A 24,880-nucleotide genomic window follows, 5' to 3' on the forward strand; every position below is an offset into this window, starting at 1 on the left:
GAGCTCGACTCAAAAAGGAAATGCTTGGCACCCACAAAAAAGTGAAGAGGATGCTGAGTGTTCTGTTCCAAACTAAAAAAGTTATAACTTAGAGAAATTCAACATGAATGCTTTCACCATTAAAACCAGAAAGCCAAAGATTTAACCTTTCAAACAAACTTGTCAAATGCAATGAATAGAAGAAGAAGATAGATTCAAGTATGCTTGTTTGCTTTCCATTCAATCTTTCATTAAACTATTACAAAATCTGGGAGCATTCGGCTTCAACCAAAAAACTCTAAAACAACCCTAAACTGGTAAAACTTTAAACTTCAATAAACTTTAAACCTACAACTCTAATGGCTACATACAATGGTGCCTAGAGCAATCACTACTTCAATAGGAAAAATCCAAACAACAACTTAAAGAGAGAACAGGGGAAACAAGTGCAACTGCAGGCACAAACTTATGTTCTTCTTCCTTCTTCTGCTCTACTCTCCTCTAAAACTTTTGATCTGCTTGATTTCTCTGAATGAATGAATAAACATTCCTTTTTTCACATTCCATTTTCCCCCTCTTTTCTGATTTCAAAATCTCACCCACTGTATTTATGTTTTCTATCTGTTCTACTGGTCATCAAGTGGTAGGTGGGTGTTTGGCTCTAGGGTCAAATGTCAACTGTCGTATTAAATATTCCAACAGTTTTTGTCCTTTTAAAAATGCAATTTATTTTTAGTTGTTTCCAAAAAAAATAGAATTTCAACATTCGAATCACATTGAACATTCCATGTATGTAAAAGTACTAAAACATAATTTTTCTTTGAAATTGAAATATTTTGATTAATATGGGCTAGGGCTGGCTTTATTGGCACGAGCTCCATCTAATCTCTTTGTTCTGAAGTTACCAATTGTATAGAAATATTAACTTCATATTTCCAGTAGTGAAGTGGATAGCAATTAGAGGAGTGGTTGGAAACAAGAAATAACCAAAAACAATATAAACAATGACAATTTGTGGGAAGTCGATGTCAAGGAAAACTAGTTCTACCAACTACACAATTTGCTTATATTTATAATCAAACAATTCTTGTAAATGCATAGTGGTCTGTGGAATATAAAAAACAAATAAAAAAGTGTTGTTTTTATTAAGTAGGCTCCTTCCAAATGTTATTTTATTGAATCACGATGCTTGAGTAATGTAATATAGGACAATGAAGACAGTTACCCTTTCGCTTATAAGAAGATCAAGCTATTAAAGACTTTTCATATATGGACGGAGTTATCACTGAAAAATTAATAGAGCTAGGTCAGGTGTCACCGTTATGTTTAAATGATAGGAGTCAAACAAAAAAAATATCTTCCATGGAGAATTCCAATATGCTTGGGTTTTTTTCTGGTTTAGATGTTCATAAAATTGAAGGTGGGCAGAGACAGGGAAAACTGAAACCAAAATAAGAAATCTTTATATTATTGCTTCTTATCTTTTGTTTACATCCATTACAACTGCCTCTATTTATAGAGGTCTGTGAAAAATCCAAAACTTTGCACATGTATGGTAGGAAAGATCTAGAATGTAAAGCAGTCAAAAATCACATGTAAAAGGTGGAAGAGAACAGTGTATACAAGGAGGACAGTGGGAAGCTTCCATATTAAATATGGTGGTTGATAATAATTCTTGGATAGTGAGTGGTCGGCAGCACTAGAAATTACATACGCATGCCAACACTCCTCCTTAATTTATACCATTAATTATATCAAAGTTTACAACATTCATTTGGTCTCTTACATATTCAAATTGTTCTTGTGATAATGTCTTTGTAAATATATCTGCCAATTGATCTTTGGATTTGCAATACTCCAAGCTGATTTCTCCATTATTGACTAATTCTCGAATAAAATGATATCTAGTATCAATGTGCTTTTTCCTCTTGTGAAAAACATGATTTTTTGATAGTGCGATGGTGGACATGTTTTCACAATAGATTGTAGTAAATTGATCTTGCTCATGCATTAGATCTTTCAAGACTCTTTGCATCCATTCTGCTTGACATGCTGCTGATGTACTGGCTACATATTCTACTTCAGTTGAAGAAATAGTCACAATAGGCTACTTCTTTGATGCCCATGCCACAATACCTATTCCAAGATGAAATGCATATCCAAATGTGCTCATCCTATCATCAATACTTCTTGCAAAATCACTATCAGTATACCCAACTAGCTGAAGAAGAATACATTATGCCATAATTTAGAGTCCTTGCAATGTATCTCAATATTCTCTTTCCTGCTTGCCAATGTGAGTTCTTAGGTGAATCCATAAATCTATAAATTACACTCACTGCATACATAATATCATGCCTAGTTTTTGTGAAATACATCAAACTACCAACCAACTTTTTGCATTGAGTAGAATCAAATTCATTCTCATTGCCTTCTCTACTTAATTTTGTGCCCATTGTCATAGGTGTACATACTGGACTACAATTTACCATTCTAAACCATCTCAAAACATCTTGTGCATATTTATTTTGACAAATGAAAATTCTCTTATCATTTTGTGTTACTTGAATACCAAGAAAATATTTCATCAAACCCAAATCTATCATCTCAAATTCTTTCTTCATTGTTGATTTGAACATATCAATGGAAAGATTACCAGTAAAGATCAAATCATCAACATACAAGCAAACAATCAAAATTTGACCTTCCTTATTGACTTTGGTGTATAGTGTTGGCTCACTAGTGCTTCTATTAAATCCATTCTTAATCATATATGAATCAATTCTGCTATACCATGCCCTTGGTGCTTGTTCCAACCCATAGAGTGCCTTTTTCAACCTATAAACCTTGTGTTCATGTCCTTTGATTTCATAACCTAGTGGTTGTTGCACATAAACTTCTTCATCCAAATACTCATTTAAGAATGTTGATTTTATATCCATTTGATAAACCATCCATTTATTTTGAGCTGCAATAGCTAGTACAATTCTAACAGTATCTAGTCTAGCTACAAGTGCAAAAGTTTCATTATAATCAACTTCATATTCTTGTGAAAACCCTTTAGCTACTAGTTGCCTTATATTTATCAACTTTTCCATTTCCCTTATACTTAGTTTTATAAACCCATTTTACACCTATGCATTCTTTATTCTTAGGCAAATCAACTAGTTCCCATGTATCATTTTTATCAATAGATTCCAATTCTTCATTCATTGCATTAATCCATTTCTTTTCCTTGATTGCATCTTCAAAATATATAGGATCTTGAGAAAATAAAGCAAAATTTGATTGTAAATCTATTTTATCCCCTTGTTCATAAATCTCTTGCAAACTTTTAGTTTTATTATTCTTAATCCTTAATCTCAAAGATGCAAGTGTAGGATTAGAGTCATTACTTACTTGCGAACTTGAAGATTCTCCTTGCTCATCTTCTATTTGTGTGTTATCTCCATGTGTACTTCTTGAAGGAGTTCCCCCTTGCTCATTTGTTTGATCTACTTGATTATCTTGATCTTTTCCCTTCTTGGTCATCATATAGTATTGGAGTTGTGCCTATAATTGTCTTGTCTATATTGCCATCCCAAGATTCTCCCTCTTTGAACACAACATCTCTATTTGTAATGAATTTTCTAGTTATGGGATTAAACAACTTATATGCCTTAGATTGTTCATCATAACCAATAAAAATATGTTTTCACTCTTATCATCCAATTTACTCCTTGTTTCTTTAGGAACATGTGCATATGCAATACAACCAAATACTCTAAAATGGGAAACACAATGATGCTTACCACTCCATGCTTCTTGTGGAATCTTGTCTCTTACAAACTTTGTTGGACTCTTGTTTAGGATATAAATAGCACAAGCTACTACTTCAGCCCAATATTCATTTGGTAGATTCTTACCTTTCAACATGCTTCTTGCCATCTCCATTATTGTTCGATTCTTTCTTTCGGCAACACCATTCTGCTGAGGTGTATAACTTGTAGTGAACTACTTCTTTATTCCATGATGCCTTCAATAATCCAAAAACTCATTTGACATGTATTCTCCCCCTCTATCTGACCTTAATAAATTAATGGATAGACCACTTTGTTTCTCAACAAATGCCTTGAACTCCTTAAACTTACAAAATGTTTTAGATTTATATTTAAGAAAATAAACCCATGTCTTTCTACTAAAGTCATCAATGAATGTTAGAAAATAAATGCTCCCCACTAATGATGGCACTTGCATAGGACCACATATATCAGTATGCACAATTTCTAAAGGTGCCCAAGCATTATATGACATTTCTTTTGGAAAACTTTCCCTATGTTGCTTAGCTAAGATGCAACTTTCACATAAACTAATTGGTGCTTCAATGGGGGTAAGCCTCTTACCATTTCCTTTCTTTGCAGTAAACTTAATCCCTTGAAATTTAGATGACCATACCTCAAATGCCATATCTATGATTGATCTTGACATGTTTCCTTGAAACTCACTCCACCCTCGTCCATCACTCCACTTTTCATGTGAAGTGGAAACATTCTATTGTCTGTCATTTCAACCCTTGCAATGACCATGGTACTAGGAGAAATATCAAATATAGTGCCGATGTTATTTTCAAAAATAACTTTATAACCTTTTTGTATAAGTTGTCCCACACTTATAAGATTATGCTTTAAACCAGGTACAAAATACACATTAGAAATAGATTTCTTACCAAGATTTGTCATTACAACAATTGTACCTTTTCCACTTACTTCCACTATGTTATCATTGCCCAATTTTACTTTTGACTTGACTGAGGTATCCAAGCTTTTAAATATATCTCTATTTCCTATCATATGATTGCTACAACCACTATCTAGAAACCAAATATCACTTGAGCTCTCTTGAGCTACATGACATGTAATGAACAATATCCCTAGACTACTTTAAGAAAAAATTACATTTTGTTTGCCTACATCTGTTTGCTTCTTCCGACATTCATTTGCTAAGTGACCAAACCTCTTGCAATAATAACATTGGACATTTGATTTATCATACCTTTCTGATGCTTGATTGTTATTGCCCCCCCTTGAGCTTAAACTTTTATTTTTCCTTACTCCTTGATCAAAACTCCTTTCCTCTCTTTGATAATTATTTCATCCTCTAAATCCTAGATTTCCTCTTCCTCTGCCTCTACCAAATGTCATTTGTGTTTTGAACGCATTCTCCAACAAAGTATTATCACGCCTGTTCAACCTGTATTCATGATTTTGTAATGATCCAAACAACTCATCTATAGATAAATTTGACAAATCCTTAGATTCCTCAATTGTTGCAACAATATTATCAAATTTAATAGGCAAGATTCTTAAGATCTTTTCTACAATTTTTTGATCTATTAGCTCATCACCATTCAACCTTATTTGATTAACCACAATGATAACTTGAATTGAAAATTGTTGTACTAATTCAGTATCTTTCATTTGGAGGTTTTCAAAATCTCTACTTAATGATAGCAATTTAGATACTTTTACCTTGCTTATACCTTGATATGTTGTTTCAAGGATCTCCCATGCTTGCTTGGCTATTGTAGCTCTATTAATCCTTGCAAGAACATTGTCATCCAAACCTTGTTGAATGATTTGAAAAGCCTTTATATCTTTTTTCGTATTTTCCTTGAGTTCATCCTTTTGATCTGCAATTAATAATGATTCATCCAATGGCTCTACAAAGCCATTCACTACAATCTCCACTAACTCTTGGGAACAAAATATTGTTTTCATTCTAAATGCCCAATGATCATAATTCTTGCCAAAAAATATTGGAATCATAAATTGATTCATGCTTGATGCCATACTTTAAAAAATAAAAATTTAAATTTAAAATACTAGAATTCCTAAGTACAGTAGCAAAATCAATAAGATTGTCTCAAAAAAAAATAATGATCTCCAACTTCTTACAAAACTAATCACTTGAAATAAAATCCAGCTCATAAGCACACACTCACACCTCAACTTTAAAAATAAAATGCAATACCTTACTACTAGACTAATCTCATATGTCTTTCTTGTAGCAGCAATCTCTTTTTTTAGCTCCACAATCTGCCTGGACTATGAGTCCAATATCTGCCTATGATCTAACTCCACAATCTGCTCGTGCTCTGATACCACTATGAAGGTGGGCAGAGATAGAGAAAACTGAAACCAAAATAAGAAATCTTTATATTACTGCTTCTTTTCCTTTTTCTTACATCCATTACAACTACCACTATTTATAGAGGTCTAAGAAAAATCCAAAACTTTGCACATGTATGGTAGGAAAGATCTGGAATGTAAAGCAGTCAAAAATCACATGTAAAAGGTGGAAGAGAACAATGTATACAAGAAGGATGGTGGGAAGCTTCCATATTAAATATGGTGGTTGGTAATAATTTTAGAAATTATGTACGTATGCCAACAAAAATGGGTGCTGGTTAATCTCCAAGAAAAAATGCATTAAAGACAAAAAAAAATGTCAAACATGATTCTTTTTTAGATTAATGAAAACATAGTGAAGTTTTCTCAAAAAAAAATTGTTTTTTATCGCAAAGTATATGAAGATCAAATGCTAAAAATTTCAGAAAAAAATATTGTGTTTTCATTTTTTTGAAATTTAATCAATGGTGCAATTTGTAGGGAGGATAGCCGCGTCCCATAAAATGACAAAATGAAATTTTTAATATGGTAATCAATGTTAAAAGAGTTTAATAAATAAATTATATGAGTATTATAAAATTTTGGTTTGATTGACTAATTTAACACATTTAATTGTGATAATGCTATCAAAATTGAACTTTCTAGTTTTTGAGTAAAAAAAAATTTGAACAAGATTTAGACTATATATTAAGAATTCAAGGTAGAAATATGGCTATCATTTTTTTAGATGATTAAGTCAATGGATGCACAAAGGTCTAATAATATTTTGGAGCAAACCTAGATTTATGTCTAAACTGAATTCGTGACACTATATCTCAAGCCAAACAAGATTTGGAATTTGAGTATGGTAAAGTTTTGTTTTCTAATTTAAAAAATCAAAAAGTTAGTTACTCGATATCATCATCAAATTGTAGTTTGTAATTAAGGATTGTCATAATTCATTAATTTCATGAGATTTACAAAAAATATCATGTGATAGGAACACAAGTAAATCATAAAATTGTAGGGATTGATGTTAATGTTTGCTAGTACCAAGCCTACGGATTAATATTGACCAATAAAGCTAATTGAATTAAAATGTGAATGTGTTACAACATGCTTGTGTTTTAAATTCTATAAAACAATAATAAAATCCACAAGTCATTTGATTCATTTGTCTTCATAGCTTGAGTAGAGCACGAGCATATATTTGTAAGTTCAAGAAATGTAATTCATGTATTCATGTTTTAATGATGTGTGCAACAACAACATATTCACTCATTATTTTAGTTATAAATGATTCGATTTGAAACAATATTGTTCTCTTTTGTTTATTTGTTTGCTTAGAATTTTTCTAATAAAAACATCTCAAAAGTCTTGTCTACTCAATGTAACATGAAAAAAATTCAAATTGAAATATTGGAAAAGTTAATTCCTTTGAACCCTCTATTGTTTATCAAGTATTCTAATTTTTTTTTATTAAATTAGGCATAATAGAAGAGGCCTTAAAACAATAGTATAAATACAAAGGAATTATAACACATAAAATATTCAATGCAAAGCTATCAAAATATCTTTACAATTAAATTTGTCTAACAGATTCAACCAATCAAAAAAAAAAACTATGCATGAAAAATTATTCTAGAGAAAATGTCTACTAATTATCTTGGACTAGTGGAATTAGGTGTAACAAACCTACCAAATATTTTTTATGGATATGTAATAATGCCTAGAAATAGGTTTACTACACCTAACATGGTAATTTTGAAAGTATATATCATCTCTTTCTACATTTCACCTTTATCACTAAAGTTTGGCCATATTTTTCATCTTCATTTATGATTTCATATTCCTCAATAGGAAACCAACAACTTTGGTTGTCACGTCCTCCTTTTCATAATGTGTCAAATTGCAACATATTTTCTATAAACAAGTGTTGGTAATGTAGAACTCTTTGGCTAGCCATGCATTCATTAAATTTAATACCATTTTAATATTTCTTTTGTTTATAATAGATATATTTAATAATGATTAAACTAGTTGGATATAACTCTTGATCACCATTTATAGTTACTTCTAACAACTTGTATTTTTCTTTCATGTATCTTAGTAGATAATAATCTACACGAACTGTATTGTTAGGATTGACAACCATTCATAAAATATCATCTATACAAATGAATTTCATAAATTATTGAAATAAGATAAGATGATATTTTAGCATTACTTGTGATTTAAATTTAAGTTAAATGAAGGAGCACATACATGCACACACATCTATCTCAATTAAATCAAAAAAATATTCAAAATCATTTGGATATACAGGATCCAGCATTTTTCCATCAGAAGTTACTCATCAATCAATTTATTTAATGGTAGCTATTTTTCTTAATAAAATTAAGATAAGTAATTAATATAGAATAGTAAGTCTTGATTTAGAAATTTTAATTTCACAGTAAAGAAAGTTTGAATCCATGAATGTCTAGAGATTGAAATGCGGCTGAGCAGTGATATTGTTTGAGAAATTTTAAAGAAAGAGGATGGCATCATTCTTGTAATTGCAGAAAGTTCAAGCTGTGTTGTAAAGTCTATGGGAGGTTGCATGCTCTTTCTTATGGCCATTTGTAGCAAATTATTTAAAAAATTAACGCTAAAATTTTTAACAACATACTTTTTATTTTAATTTGTATTCATAAAGGGATTAATATAATTAATAATTAATAGTAAATTCCTTATATCAATTTATATATATTAAATTGATTATTTGTTTTTACCAAATTTCACATTAATTAGTCTATTGTGACCATACAATCTAATATAGATGTATTAGGTGTCCTACTCTTCAAAGTTTGATGAATCCTCTATGTGATTTGAGCTAGTGTTATGACCATGTACATCTTTTGCAAACCCTCAAATCTATTATATAAATATGAAAGTCAAAAATATATAGTTGATGTCTCAAAGACTCACTCTCATCACCCTAAAAGATATGTCTGCTATATGTTACAAAAATGTCTATATGAGTGAATTCTTTGACTATTGTGACTACACCTCAATACCCTACTTCACAATAGAAGGGATTGTTATGTTAATTACACAAAAAACAAAGGATCCTCATTAATTAATAGTGAAAAAAACTTGCTCCCTATCGATCATATACATGGAATTTCACATTGCCTATGAAATCACGAATGCCAAGTCATTTTGTAATTTGAATTAGAGATAGAACCACACAAAAGTTTTCCACAAATTAGTGAGTCACTTCATTATCATTGCATGGGCCTATTGTAAAATAACTAGCTTCTACCTATCTTAGAAGTTACCATATATCCTTTGGTATCCACCAAAAAAAAAAAAACTTTTGCAACTTATAAATGTATTGATACATAGTTCTATAGTCTACAAATATTATACATAAATCATTTTTCATTATTCATTTATTTAGTGTTTTATATAGAAAAAAATTAATCTATAATATTAGTGAATATTTTTTTGTAAAAATTCTACATGTATTTATTTTCCTTTTAGTTGATTCTATTCAGATATTGTAAACTACAACATGATGTTTTTTAAATTAAGAAGCAACCAAAATGGGGGCTGACCCATATGTTTAGAAAAGAAAAATTGTCCAGAGAATAGTTGGCATTCACTACCACAAGATTAACTCACCGCCTTTCAAAATTTCAAAAACCCTCCCACAAGCATTACAAGTAAAGAAAATACTATCGTAAGTAGCACAAGTCTTAACAATATACAAAAACATGGTTATCAAATAAACATTGGCTCTACTATTAGTCTAGTATAATAAACATAAAGGGGCCCAAAGGCTCAAAGAGTAACTAAGTGACATAGAAAAAACTAAAACAAGCACACTAGTAAAGGAACCATCACTAGTTCCTTGGGCTTTCCAGAAGCAAGCGGAGCCAATCATTGGCCAGGAAGCTATATAGGGCGTGATTTGTCTCCACATACTTATCATTAGTCTCACCATCCTTATTAGTTTGCATGAAGTAGATCATAGGGGTTGCTGAGTACATGATGCACAATGAGAAATTAGCAACCCTATCAAACTTGTCATTCGGATTCGTATCCTATTTGATCAAATTAGCAATGGACTTTTCTAGTTTCTCCACCTCCTAGCACTTTTTTATCAATTTTAACTATAAACTCTTCTTGTTGAGTGTGGTATCCTCCCTGAGCCTCGCCCTTAACATCTTATTTTCCCCTGGTGATATCTACCTAGTCATGACTACCTAGAGTGCCCATTCTAACTGGTGAGGTGACCATGCCATGCTCCATATTCTCAAACTTTCTAGCAGCTGGGGTGATGGTATTAATTTTAAACACATCTGAAACCTTAGAGGGAAAAGGACTAATCTGGCCTTCCTCCAAATCCTCAATTTTATCCTTGCTTTCTATTTCTTTTTCATCTTGCTCCCCATAGTTCCTTCTAGTGGCCATATGTTTGGGTTGAGGTCCAGGATTTTTTTCAAAGTTGTCAATCTTAGGCATGCCATGGTTGGACAATGGTTTTTTCTCTCTCCGCCTCTTACTCGAATGGCTAGTGCCCTTTCTAATGGCTCCAGGTTTTTTGACTTCCTTAAATTCTCCTAGCCATGGTCATGGGGTCCTCTTTAGAAATGGGTTTGGTGGGGGGAGGGGAGGGGGGAGCTTTGGTCAGTAATTTTTAGAGGTCAGGGGCTAAGTCTCAGAATTTGAGGGTGGAGGCCTTTGTACAATTTTAAAAAGGTGGAGAATCAAGGCTTGGTGATAAATAGTGTTATCTTTTACTTTATCACATTTTTTCCTTATATTTCACACACAATCCTCCATAGAATGAAGTAGGAAAAAAGGGAAAGAAATGCAATCTTTGTTTTGAAAATGATTCAAAATAGGGAAATGGTAGTAATAAAAGACCGTAACTATGTCGTCCATGGTAACATAGCACATGATGACATAGTAGACCATATTCCATGGTTCTAGAAACTTTTCCCACGTGAAACCACTACATAAGAGGATAGGGGCTTAGTTATAGTAGAAGAAGCTCCTGAGGCTCGTTTCATCCTTGAATCTAGACTGCTTTCTCCATGACTTCCCTTCCATAGATAGGCCGGTGGCATTGGTTATCATCTCTTTAGCGACTTCAAATGAGACCCTGTTCATGGTGACCCAACTCCTCTTCCAAGAGTCAGTGAATTGCTAGGCTACCATCTCATCATGGCCCTCAATGCTTTCCATGAAAGGGATGAATCTTCCTTCTTTTAAATAAGACCATGTCACTTTGTCATCCCTAGCTATCTTTTGAATTCTCAACAATTCAATTCTTGAGTTCGCCCCTTCCATGACCTCATCAACATCCAAGTCCACAACCAACTCCTCATCTCCATCCTTGAGCTCAAACACCATATTATTCCCTTCATTAATCAAGCTTTTGGTAAAAACTAGAGAAAACTCTTTACTAATCATGGAATGTCTATTACAATGAAAACCCCAAATGAATAAAGACCTTTTGGGAGTCATAGTGATTAAGTTAATCTTAAATGGCTAGATCACCAAATATTTGTGATTTCTCATTAACTCCCAATATCAAGATTTGATAATCCATCTTGGGTGACATAAAAAATCCTCCCAATTATTGCTTTGAGTTTAACCTTTTTCCTTTCCATTACAAATAATGATTACAACTTTTTCACTAGAAGTAGCACAATATTAGATAAAGGCCTCTCTTAAAACTATTACCATCATGACACAACCAACTAAGATCTACCAAGATATTTAGTAGTTATGTGAATGATCCTTGCTAAAACCATCATGATCGAGAAACCCTTATTGTATACCAAGTTTTACACCATTCTTTAAGTGATTCTTTATGAACAAGAAATTTGATCACCCCCAGAGAATCTTGCAAATCCCACAAACTTGAGCATTAATAACTTCATGACCATGGCCTGCCAGGCTATCAACCACCTAGTTTCCTTCCCTATAGGCATGTTGTATCCTAATGCCATTGATTCTATTTAGGATGCACTGGGCATCCCTAATGATCGACGTAGCTTTCCAACTCATCTTGTTCTCCCTACTAGCAGCTTTAATGACTAACATAGAATCTCCCTCCATAATAAAATTTTTAATTCCCATGCTATTAGCTAACTTGACTCCCCATAGAAGCCCAAATACCTTAGCCTCATTACTCGAGACACTACCACATTTCCTAGAGTATGGACTCTAATGCCAACATCTTGAGAATTTTAGATTATTCCTCCCACAACGGCCCTCTCATCACGCTTAGAACCATCAAAATTCAACTTCAACTAGTTCAAGGGGGTGGCTTCCATTTCTAATTGAGGAAGGTGGTTTCCATTTCTAATTGAGGGCCCCATCACTTATTCCTCCCATACATTTACAGATGACCACCCCTGGGGGGTACTTGTGTCTCTAAAAATATGATTGCTTTGTTCTTTCCATAGGTTCCAGCAGACATATGGAGTAATGGCCTTCCAAACCATTTTAATTAAGGGGTGGTGGAGAGGGCATTGCCACTCCAGAGTGAGTTGGGAAATGAAATGATGGAAAACCCATGATAATCCAAGTTGCCAAAAAATATTTTGCCAAACCTAGACAGAGTAAGGACAATGAATAAAAAGGTGTAAGATTGATTCTTCCTCATGGTAGCATAGCACACACCTATTGCACATCTAAAATCTGCACCTCTTGAGGTTATCAGTGGTGAGAATACTATCATGCATGAATGACCACAAGAAGAAGTTAATTTTGGGGAGAAAGTGGGGGTGCTAGACATTTTTCCACTCTGGATTTCCCATTTCTCCCAAGAGGAAGTTAATTTTGTTGAGAATACTATCATGCATGAACAACCACAAGAAAAAATTTATACATAATCTAGTTTCTAAGGTTTAAAGTTGTATGTTAGTTTAATGTTGTATCATTAACAAGGGATGTAGGAATATGATGTTCCAACAATTTATCAAAGTTTAGATATCATTAGAAATACTCGTAATTTTCAATCATATCTACCAAGCCTAGAATTTGATGGTCATAATGGTCATTTTTGCACTTTTTAAATATATATGACGGTCTAAAATTTATTTAGACCATATAGGTTGACATGTCATTTAAGTTGTAAAGAAATCATAAAAAACTATTATTATTAATATCTAGTATTTTACTTTATAAAATAAATATATGCTATTAATTTATTTATGTATCTTTAAGTGATGGATATGAATGTTCTATATTTAGTATGAATCTAGAAACTTACTAATTTATAATATTATTATGTAATGTATTGTTTCTATATTGTTTATTATATACTTACATTAACTTATAATCTTTCTAAAATAAAATATACAAACTTAAAATTTATCTACTTAATTTGTTTTTTATTTTTTTATTTTGCTTAGGAAATAGAAAGTTTCAATATAGTTTATTATATAATATTATTAATTTATAATTTTTTGAACTACGAAATTTGATATTGATTTTTCAAAAATGAAAAAATGACAATGAATTTTATTTTTGTAGAACTAAAAATGAAAGGTATCAAAATGATCAAACTGTCGTAGAAAAATCATGACTATCAAATTCCAAGCTTGATATCTACTTTCTTGATAAGTAGGAGATCCAATGAGTGCTAAGTGTTCCATTTATTCTCATGAGAGATGGATTCATGTTGAATCACTACTTATGAAACATGGGTCAATGAGTTTGACTCAAAATCACACTATTAAAATCTGAATAGCAATATCACAAATCTACTTTCTTATCACACTATTTAGCTATTTTGTAAAAGGTCTACATTCTTCAACGACTATTAGATGTAGCTTTGTTGAAAAACAAATGAATCAAAGCATCTCTCAATTAGTCAATTTCATAATTTGTCATTACATATGACCACTACCTCGGAATCCCACTACACAAATTTCAGTGTCCACATCGTGACAAAGGCAACTATTTGATTTGCGCGTCACGAGAACTTCCATGAAGCTAGCTGAAATCTACAATGAACGTGGAGGGAAACATACACTTCCTCTGCACATTTCCCCACTAGATTTTTTATAGTGCGTAAATTGTATGCACATTTTTCAGAACCACCACCTCTACCGATGAAGGAATGGTAGAACTACTTTAGAATGGTAGCATGTTGGGTGATGCGACGCGCTCCCCTGCCCACAGGTGGTTAATTATGTGGTGTTCCATGTTCACTAATAGTCATGGCTTTTGGTGCAACGGCAAATGGGCCCAACAATTGGTATCAGAGCCTGATTTTGGCCTGGTCATGGGTTCAAATCTCCCCAGTGCCTTCCCGACCCACGTAAGCACCTGGTATGCGCGTCGAGGGGGAGATATGGAACACAACATAATTAACCACCTGTGGGCAGGGGAGCGCGTCGCATCACCCAACATAGCAATCGGCATGTACCATGTGCTATGATCATTGGATACACAAAAATACATTCATTATATGATTCTATATTGTGGCCATCTTTCTATATATCTATAACAAAATGTTACAGACTCTCTCATTGTGTATCAAATTCTAAACTTGAATTGCGAAAATGTCCTCCAATGATGCAACAATTAATAATGAGGAGTGGCTCTTGGCGCTGGAGCTTTGCACCTCCTCTTGTCTACCCATTGCTATGAAAGTTGCAATAGAACTCGATGTGCTACAAATCATAGCCAATGCAGGTTGTGGCATTCAGATTTCCCCCGCACAAATTGTGGCCCAAATTCCTAATGTAACAAACCCAAATGCAGCAATTACTCTAGATAGGATTCTAAGAGTCCTAGCAAGTCATTCACTCCTCACCTGCTCTTTAAACACGGGCAATAATGGGAAGCCTGAGAGGCTCTATGGTCTTACTCCTCTCTGCAAATACCTTGTGTCTAACAAGGATGGGAAGTCCTTGGCACCATTTGCACTGATGAATCAGGACAAGGTGTTTATAGACTCTTGGTTTCATCTAAAGGATGTTGTTCTTGAGGGGAGTCAGCCATTTATCAAAGCTCATGGGGTGCATGCATTTGAGTACCCTGCCATGGACCAGAGATTCAATGTCATATTCAACAAGGCCATGTCTGAACATTCTGCAATGATGATGGAGAAGATTCTTGATGTCTATCAGGGCTTCAAAGATTTGGAGGAACTTGTGGATGTGGGAGGTGGAGTTGGGTCTACTCTCAATCTTATACTCTCCAAGTACCCTCATATCAAGGGAGTGAATTTTGACTTGCCTCATGTTGTGAAAGATGCCCCTGACTATCCAGGTTAGTAAATAGTATTGATCAATGTGTTAATGGGTACTTGTCATTTCTATTTTATTTCTGATTAATTAGATTTTAGTGATTGTTCTAACTTTGTTAGAAATTACATTGTCTGAATTTTTTCATAATGTTTTGGATTATATTTTATGAGTTGTTATTGAGATAATAAGGATTTCAATTTTAAAATTTTGACTTATTGTATCTCAAATATTGATCAATAGCTCAAATTGTGTTTAATGGATTAGAGCATGATCATAAATCAAAATGTTGTCAAATTCATGCTCTTGACTATTATGAAAAAGGATCTTGCAAATTGACCTAAAACATTGATAAAAATTTTAAACACTATCTATTTCAGAAACAACAAAAATCTAAAAATACTTATTTACATAAACATTGACTTTGACTTGTTATGAAAAATATCTCCTATTTTTCTATTTATATTCTACTATAAGATTTCTATTTGAATCACTCATAAACCACAAACTAAACAATTTTGAATGAATTTTTCATAAGGTGTGACACATTTTGAAGGAGACATGTTTGAGAGTGTACCATCCACCAAGGCTATTTTTATGAAGGTATGTAATTCAAATTCAGAATTTTAAATAATTGGATGAAGTTTCAAATGGTATTTGCTAGTATTTTAGCATTTAGATTTTAAATAAAGAATATGATACTTATGTTTCTACTTTAAATATATGTTTTGTTTATCAAATGAGGTGGATATTTGATTTCAAAATAAAATTACCTTGATATAGGAAAAAAAAAAAATTTGGGGTCATTTTATTGAGAAATTTCTCAATTAATATATTTGGCATTTAGTTCTTCAATATTTATCATCAAATTTATAAACAACTTAAATGTATAAAGCAATTTGAAGCTTGCAACTTTATTGTGAAAGTCATTATAATTCTAACATTATTATTGAATAAATAATGGATTATTAAGCAAACATTAGTTAAGCTAGAGAAATGTAATATTCTTTTTTAAACAAATAAAATAATTACACTTTTGGTAAATATTGAAGCTTACAATATAAAAATCTTCAATGATATAATAATGATTCTTCCAATGAAATTAGTTGTTTGCTAGTTATGGTCTAATTTATTATCTATATGATATTTGAAAATGTATTTGATTTGAATATTGAACTAGACAATTTTTATTTATTTATTTTTTTGTCAGTGGATTTTACATGATTGGAGTAATGATCATTGCATTTAAGGCTTTTGAAAAATTATCACAAGGCATTATCAAAGAATGGAAAGTTGATTGTAGTGGATTGTATCTTACCAATAGATGCAGAGACCACTACATTTGCTAGACAATCATTTCATATAGATATTTTAATGTTGGCATACAATCCAGGGGGAAAAGAGAGGACAAAGGAGGAATTTGAAAAAACCTTGCAAAAGCTGCAGAATTTGTAAGAGATATTAAGCCAGTTTGTTGTGTCAATGGTTTATGGGTTATTGAGTTCTACAAGTGACATTGTTAAATGTTCATGGTAATAGCTCTTGGAATGAAAACTTGTCTTCTACCATATAGAATAACTTGGTGGATGTGGAATATACACCATTGGTAACATTGTAAAAAAAATTCCATGGGCTTCAATTCTAAGAAGAATAGATAACACATTTATCTAGTTTTCTTTTTGTTCGCCATATACTATGTTTAGTTTTAGTTGTGTATATGAACCTTCTTTCATATTTTGGTCTCAATAGAGAGCTTATATAAATTTTCTTATTTGAAAAACTATTATTGCATTGCAAATTAATTGAAATGCAATATATTTAGCAAATTGTTGTAGAAACAGCACTTGCCTCCTTGAAAGGCTTCTTTCAAATTATTACACAAAAATATTATTGAATAATTATATGAATGATGTCTAGTCATTTGGTCCTTAATTTTTCTATAATGATAAAAAATAATAAACAAATACAACCCTATAAAATTAAAATAAAAAAATTGATAAATTACTATTTATCTTCCTTTTAAAATAAATTAAAGTAGATCAAACAATAAAGTTATCTTCAATAAGGAGGTATTCTTTATATTTGTAAATTTATTTATTAAGTATTGGTTGTATGAGAAACATGTCATGATGGTGGAATAAGATGTAAAAATTATAAAGAAAATTAAGATGCTTATGCTAACCAAGCTTGAAAACTTATTATTGTATTATATTAAGTGAAAAATAAATAGGATGTTAAACATTGATTATAAAGACCAAGATGCCTCATTATATTAGATAAGATTATTATCAAATTATCTAACTGACAGTATAATTATTATTTTACTTATTAAATCTTAACTAAATCCATTTATGAATAACCATGTAGTCGAGCCTAGAGCAATCTATTTGGGCTTGAAAATAGCCAAAAAGAAAAAAAGGTTTAGCTAAAGTGTGGATTGAGAGTGATTCCTTAAACATCATTAAGTTCTTAAAGGGTCTCTCCCCTCCTAGTAGGACTATTAGGAACATCATAAATGATTGTATGGAAATATTGAATGTGTTTCAATGTTTTTCTAATTTCTCACTAGTATCATGAAGGATATTGGGTCGCATATTTCCTTGCTAATAAAAGAGTCACATCCCATTATTGTTTAAGCTAGGATTATGTGACTACATCCAAACAAAAATGGTCTAGATTATCATAAATGATATTAATAGGTGGTCTTTTAAGGCCTAACTAGCTTTCATTTCTATTATATGTGTAAAAGCACAATGTCATTCCCAAACATAGTCATTCCTTTCACTTTGATATTCCACAACTCATGAACTTTATACAAAAATTAAGGGTGAGAGGGTAAATGCACAAACCTGTGTCACCCTTTTGTAAAGGAAAAGGCTAACAAAAGTATAATTGTTCACCTTCAATCACTTAAAACTGGTATTATTATTTAGAATTTGAAACTAAAGTAAACTAATGAAATGTGTAGAAATGGATGAAGTTTAGAATTATAATTTTTAATAATTATTTGGAAAAAAAATTGATATATTTTCCTAATTTTTATAGATAATTTTTTAGTTGCTGAAAAATGTTGAAAATTAGGGGTTTTGTTCCCACCATAAAACTATATGGAAATAAACTTATTTCCATTTGAACTCAAACTATGTCATAGATAACATATTTATATAGAAGAACAATAAAAAATAAAAGTTTACTTTAGACCTATATTTTCTCTTTTGCAATGATTCAAATTTTAACTTATGTGAAATTGATAGTCTTCAACTCCCACCACATATTTCAAAACAAACCTAATCTAACCAAAACAAATATATACATTCTAAAGGAGGACTCTCTCCTCTAGAACGTCATATAATTTTTAATTTTTTTTATTTGATTTAATATTTTTTCTTTCTCAAAATCAACATATTTTCAAGTGTTAAAATACGTGCTTGTAGAATTTTTTATTTATAATATACTATACCTAATTAAAACACTATAAATTATATATGATGATATTCCTAACTTTGAGCTCTATAAAATGGTGTTTATATGTTACTAAAAAAAATCATAAAAAAGGTAAGAGCTATTGAAATGTTAGTTTTCTAAAATAATTTTATTTCTTTTGTAATTGGATACAAACTAGTATAAAACATGCATTTAACTTAACTTTCCAATTGGAAAAGTGTGAGATCATATATAACTTAGCTAGAATGAATTTATCTAGATCATATGTTTCAGAAAAAATTGATTTTTCAATAAAAATGCTCAAATTGAGCAATTTTGATAAGTTAGCCTAAAAGGTGACACAAATTTGTACTTTTACCTGAGAGTGCCACATCATCTCATAATGAAAGTGTTGTGGTACTTTCCAATTGTTCTCCTTCCAAACTAGGAGAATAGGAGAGTGAATTGAGGTTGTTCAAGGAAGAGCATGGAGGGTACAAGAAGAGGAGATGTCCCACCCTATAGAGATGGAAACTTGTTAGTCTGACTTAGATAAAGTCATTTCCCTTCCTATTGTTAGACCAAGTAAACTTGGATCCCACGATCTCAATGTCTATCATATCATTCCTACTAATGAAATTACCTAGATTTAACATACTTTTATTAATATATGTTGAACCTCCCTCCTCTTTAGATGGGAAAAGGGGGTATTAAAGTCACCCGTACAAAGTGCATTACCATTAATGGACAAAACTTTAGTGATATCCTCCTAAACCAACACCGTTCTAGACTAAGAGTTTGGGGCATGTATATTAAGTAGGAGCTAGAAGATATCATGGTAATTAGACATTATTTTGAAATACTTATGTGAGAAGAAAATAAATTTATCTGAGAACTTACTTGGATTCCACATACTAGAAATACCACCAAAATCCCTAGTAGCTTCCATATAGTGGAAACCATCACCTAGCCAAAGGCCATTCAAAATGGTATCATAATAGTGAGGAGAAATGGCTCTTGGCGCTACAGCTTTGCACCTCCTCTTGTCTACCCATTGCTATGAAAGTTGCATTAGAACTCGATGTGCTACAAATCATAGCCAATGCAAGTTGTGTCCCAAATTCCCAATGTAACAAACCCAAATGCAGCAATTACTCTAGATAGGATTCTAAGAGTCCTAGCAAGTCATTCACTCCTCACCTGCTCTTTAACCACGGGCAATAATGGGAAGCCTGAGAGGCTCTATGGTCTTATTCCTCTCTGCAAATACTTGTGTCTAACAAGGATGGGAAGTCCTTGGCACCATTTTCACTGGTGAATCAGGACAAGGTGTTTATAGACTCTTGGTTTCATCTAAAGGATGTTGTTCTTGACGGGAGTCAGCTATTCATCAAAGCTCATGGGGTGCATGCATTTGAGTCCCCTGCCATGGACCAGAGATTCAATGTGGTATTCAACAAGGCCATGTTTGAACACTCTGTAATGATGATGGAGAAGATTCTTGATGTCTATCAGGGCTTCAAAGATTTGGAGGAGCTTGTGGATGTGGGAGGTGGAGTTGGGTCTACTCTCAATCTTATACTCTCCAAGTCCCCTCATATCAAGGGAGTGAATTTTTTGACTTGCCTCATGTTGTTAAAGATGCCCCTGACTATCCAGGTTACTAATCAATGTGTTAATGAGTACCTATCATTTCTATTTTATTTCTGATTAATTAGATTTTAGTGATTGTTCTAACTTTGTTAGAGATTACATTGTCTGAGTTTTTCATAAAGTTTTGGATTATATTTTGTGAGTTGTTATTGAGATAATAAGGATTTCAATTTTAAAATTTTGATTTTTGTATTTCAGATATTGATCAATAATTCAGATTGTGTTTAATGGATTAGAGTGTGATCATAAATCAAAATGTTGTCTAATCCATGCTCTTGACTATTATAAAAAGGGATCTTGAAGATTGACCTAAAACATTGATAAAAAACTTAAACACTATCTATTTCAGAAACAACAAAAATCTAAAAATACCTATATTACTTAAACATTGACTTTGACTTGTTATGGAAAATATCTCCTATTTTTCTATTTATATTCTACTTTAAGATTTCTATTTGAATCACTCATAAACCACAAAATAAACATTTTTGAATGAATTTTTCATAAAGAGTGACACATTTTGGAGGAGACATGTTTGAATGTGTACCATCCAGCAAGGCTATTTTTATGAAGGTATGTAATTCAAATTCAGAATTTTAAATAATTATGTGAAGCTTCAAATGGTATTTTCTAGTATTTTAGCATTTATATTTTAAATAAAGAATATAATACTTATGTTTCTACTTTAGATATATGTTTTGTTTATCAAATGAGGTGGGTATCTGATTTCAAAATAAAATTACCTTGATATAGGAAAATATGTTTTTTTTAGGTCATTTTATTGAGAAATTTCTCAATTAATATATTTGGCGTTTAGTTCTTCAACATTTGTCATCAAATTTATAAACAACTTAAATGCATAAAGCAATTTGAAGGTTGCAACTCTATTGTGAAAGTCGTTATAATTCTGACATTATTATTGAATAAATAATGGATTATTAAGCAAACATTAGTTAAGCTAGAGAAATGTGATATTCTTTTTTAAGCAAATACAATAATTACACTTTTGGTAAGTATTGAAGCTTACAATATAAAAATCTTACATGGTATAATAATAATTCTTACAATAAAATTAGTTGTTTGTTGGTTATGGTCTAATTTATTATCTATATGATATTTGAAAATGTATTTGATTTGAATATTGAATTGGACAATTTATATTTATATTTTTTTGGTCAGTGGATTTTACATGATTGGAGCGATGATCATTGCATAAGGCTTTTGAAAAATTGTCACAAGGCATTATCAAAGAATGGAAAGTTGATTGTAGTGGATTGTATCTTACCAATAGATGTAGAGACCACTACATTTGCTAGACAATCATTTCATATAGATCTTTTAATGTTGGCATACAATCCAGGGGGGAAAGAGAGGACAAAGGAGGAATTTGGCAACCTTGCAAAAGCTGCAAAATTTGTAAGAGATATTAAGCCGGTTTGGTGTGTCAATGGTTTATGGGTTATTGAGTTCTACAAGTGACTTTGTTAAATGTTCATTTTAATAGCTCTTGGAATGCATACCTTTCTTCTACCATATAGAATAACTTGGTGGGTGTAGAATATACACCCTTGCTAACACTGTAAAAAAAATTCCATGGGCTTCAATTCTAAGGATAGATAACACATTATCTAGTTTTCTTTTCGTTCTCCATATACTATGTTTGTTTAGTTTTAGTTGTATATATGAGCCTTCTTTCATATTTTGGTCTCAATAAAGAGCTTACATAAATTTTCTTATTTGAAAAACTATAATTGCATTGCAAATTAACTGAAATGCAATATATTTAGCAAATTGTTGTAGAAATAGCACTTGCCTCATTGAATGGCTTCTTTAAAATTATGCCAAAAATATTATTGAATAATTATATGAATGATGTCTAGTCATTTGGTCTTTAATTTTTCTATAATGATAAATAATAATAAACAAATACAACCCTATAAGATAAAAATAAAAATTTGATAAATTACTATTTATCTTTCTTTTAAAATAATTTAAACTAGATCGAACAATAAAATTATCTTCAATAAGGAGGTATTCTTTATATTTGTAAATTTATTTATTAAGTATTGGTTGTATGAAAAACATGTCATGATGGTGGAATAAGATTAAAAAATTTAAAGAAAATTAAGATGCTTATGCTAACCAAGCTTGAAAACTTATTATTGTATTATATTAAGTGAGAAATAAATAGGATGTTAAACACTGATTAATTTTTAAAGGGCTTAATAATTTATTTCAAAGAATAAAGACCAAGATGCCTCATTATATTAGATAAGATTATTATCAAATTAAGTAACCAATAGATATAATTATTATTTTACTTTTTAAATATTAACTAAATCTACTAATGAATAACCATGTAGTCGAGGCTAGAGCAATCTATTTGGGCTTTAAAATAGCCACACAAAAAAAAAAAAAAAAAAAAAGGTTTAGCTAAAGTGTGGATTGAGAGCGATTCCTTAAACATCATTAAGTTCTTAAAGGGTCTCTCCCCTCCTAGTAGGACTATTAGGAACATCATAAATGATTGTACATAAATATTGAATGACTCAATGTTTTTTTAATTTCTCATGAGTATCATGAAGGAAATTGGGTGGCATATTTCCTTGTTAATAAAGGAGTCACATCCCATCATTGTTTAAGCTAGGATTATGTGATTGCATCTAAACAAAAATGGTCTATATTATCATAAATGATGTTAATAGGTGGTCTTTTAAGGCCTAACTAGCTTTCATTTCTATTATATGTGTAAAAGCACAATGTCATTCCTAAACATAATCATTCCTTTCACTTTGATATTCCACAACTCATGAACTTTATACCAAAATTATGGGCAAGAGTGCCACATCATCTCATAATGCAAGTGGTGTAGCACTTTCCAATTGTTCTCCTTCTAGACTAGGAGAATAGGAGAGTGAATTGAGGTTGTTCGAGGAAGAGCATGGAGAGTAGAGGAAGAGGAGATGTCCCACCCTATAGAGATAGAAACCTATTAGTCTGACTTGGATAAAGTCATTTCCCTTCCTATTGTTAGACCAAGTAAACTTGGATCCCAAAAGCTCAATGTCTATCATATCATTCCTACTAATGAAATTACCCAGATTTAACATACTATTATAAATATTTGTTGAACCCCCCTCCTCTTCAGATGGGAAAAGGGGACTGTATTAAAGTCAATCATACAAAGTGCATTACCATTAATGAACAAAACTTTAGTGATATCCTCCTAAACCAGCACCTTTCTAGACTAAGATTTTGGGGCATGTATATTAAGTAGGAGCTAGAAGGTATCATGGTAATTAGACATTATTTCCAAATACTTATGTATGAAGGAAATAAATTTATCTGAGAACTTACTTGGATTCCACAAACTATAAATACCACTATAAGCCCCAATAGCTTCCGTATAGTGGAAGCTAGCACCTATCCAAAGGCAATTCACAGTAGTATCAAAGTTATCATACTTCATCTTAACCTCTTAAAGTAGTAGGATATCAATTTTGTTATAGAGAATCAATTTTTTATGTTCCACGAACTATCTTTGGGGGTCATTCAAATCCCTAATATTCTAGGATAAGGCCTTCATTTATTTCTTCTCCTTTAGGTACTTTCCAAGGTTGATTATTTTCCATTAGCAATCTCCATTTCTAAGCATTTGTTCTAGTTGATCTACTATTGGGTCTCCCCACTTTGACCTCACTTCCCACACCTGCCTTCAAGTTTCCCCAATTTTTTCTCTGTAATTCTTCCCATCTTCCATAATTGTCATCATTTTGTGGCTCTAGTAAGGTAGTTGCTTGGTCTTCTGTCAAGCTCAACTAACCAAGAGAACTGAGGGAGTCCCCCCAAAGTTGCTTGATAGCCCTAGTCAATCTTAGAGTGAGAAGGTATGAGACATCTTCATTTTCCTTCATATTGATGTCAACCATGACCTCGAAAGGTTTCCTTGGAAATTTGCACTCTTCTAACACTGTCTCACCTGAATCTAGTATGGAAGCCTTTAGGGTTAACTATATCTCATTGATCTCATTGGTGAAGGGATAGTCCTCTGAATCCTCCAGTATAGTCTTTATCTCGCCCTGTTCCACTAAAGGGGGGTCCATTTGTACTTTAACCAACTGCATCACCAAAAGGGGGGTAGCTGAGGTGGAACCTGCCTCACTACGACCAACCTTGGAGATCCCATGTGAGGACACTTTTGCCTCTTTTTTTGGAATGAATCTTTACGGTGTACATCCAAGTGACCAAATTTAAAGAATAATTGGCAAAAGGGGTTGCTTTATCATAATCCAAAGCTTTGGTTCTCTTCCCCCACTTGGGTTTGAGTGAGATAGTCATTGCGAGGGGTTGGTTGGTAGCAACATTAACCAAAATTCAAGAAAAGACTAACCCACCTAGATATAGATCTTATAACCACGT

General features: G+C 31.9%; 1 protein-coding gene and 1 pseudogene across 1 annotated transcript; both read left to right on the forward strand.

The window, feature by feature from the left end:
- Positions 1-14,698: 14,698 nt before the first annotated feature.
- LOC149531315 (caffeic acid 3-O-methyltransferase-like) lies at positions 14,699-16,899 on the forward strand (annotated as a pseudogene).
- Positions 16,900-19,813: 2,914 nt separating this feature from the next.
- Positions 19,814-21,940, forward strand: LOC149531316 (isoflavone 3'-O-methyltransferase 4-like). The gene is made up of 3 exons (XM_089809173.1): positions 19,814-20,467; positions 20,973-21,034; positions 21,641-21,940. Exons 2-3 carry the CDS (start codon positions 20,993-20,995, stop codon positions 21,938-21,940), a joined length of 342 nt encoding a protein of 113 aa, XP_089665299.1. The 5' UTR covers positions 19,814-20,467; positions 20,973-20,992.
- Positions 21,941-24,880: the final 2,940 nt, after the last annotated feature.

This window comes from Cupressus sempervirens, chromosome 11, assembly GCF_028749045.1.
Source record: "Cupressus sempervirens isolate cs-2001-9-10 chromosome 11, ASM2874904v1, whole genome shotgun sequence".
Classification (NCBI taxonomy): Eukaryota; Viridiplantae; Streptophyta; class Pinopsida; order Cupressales; family Cupressaceae; genus Cupressus; species Cupressus sempervirens.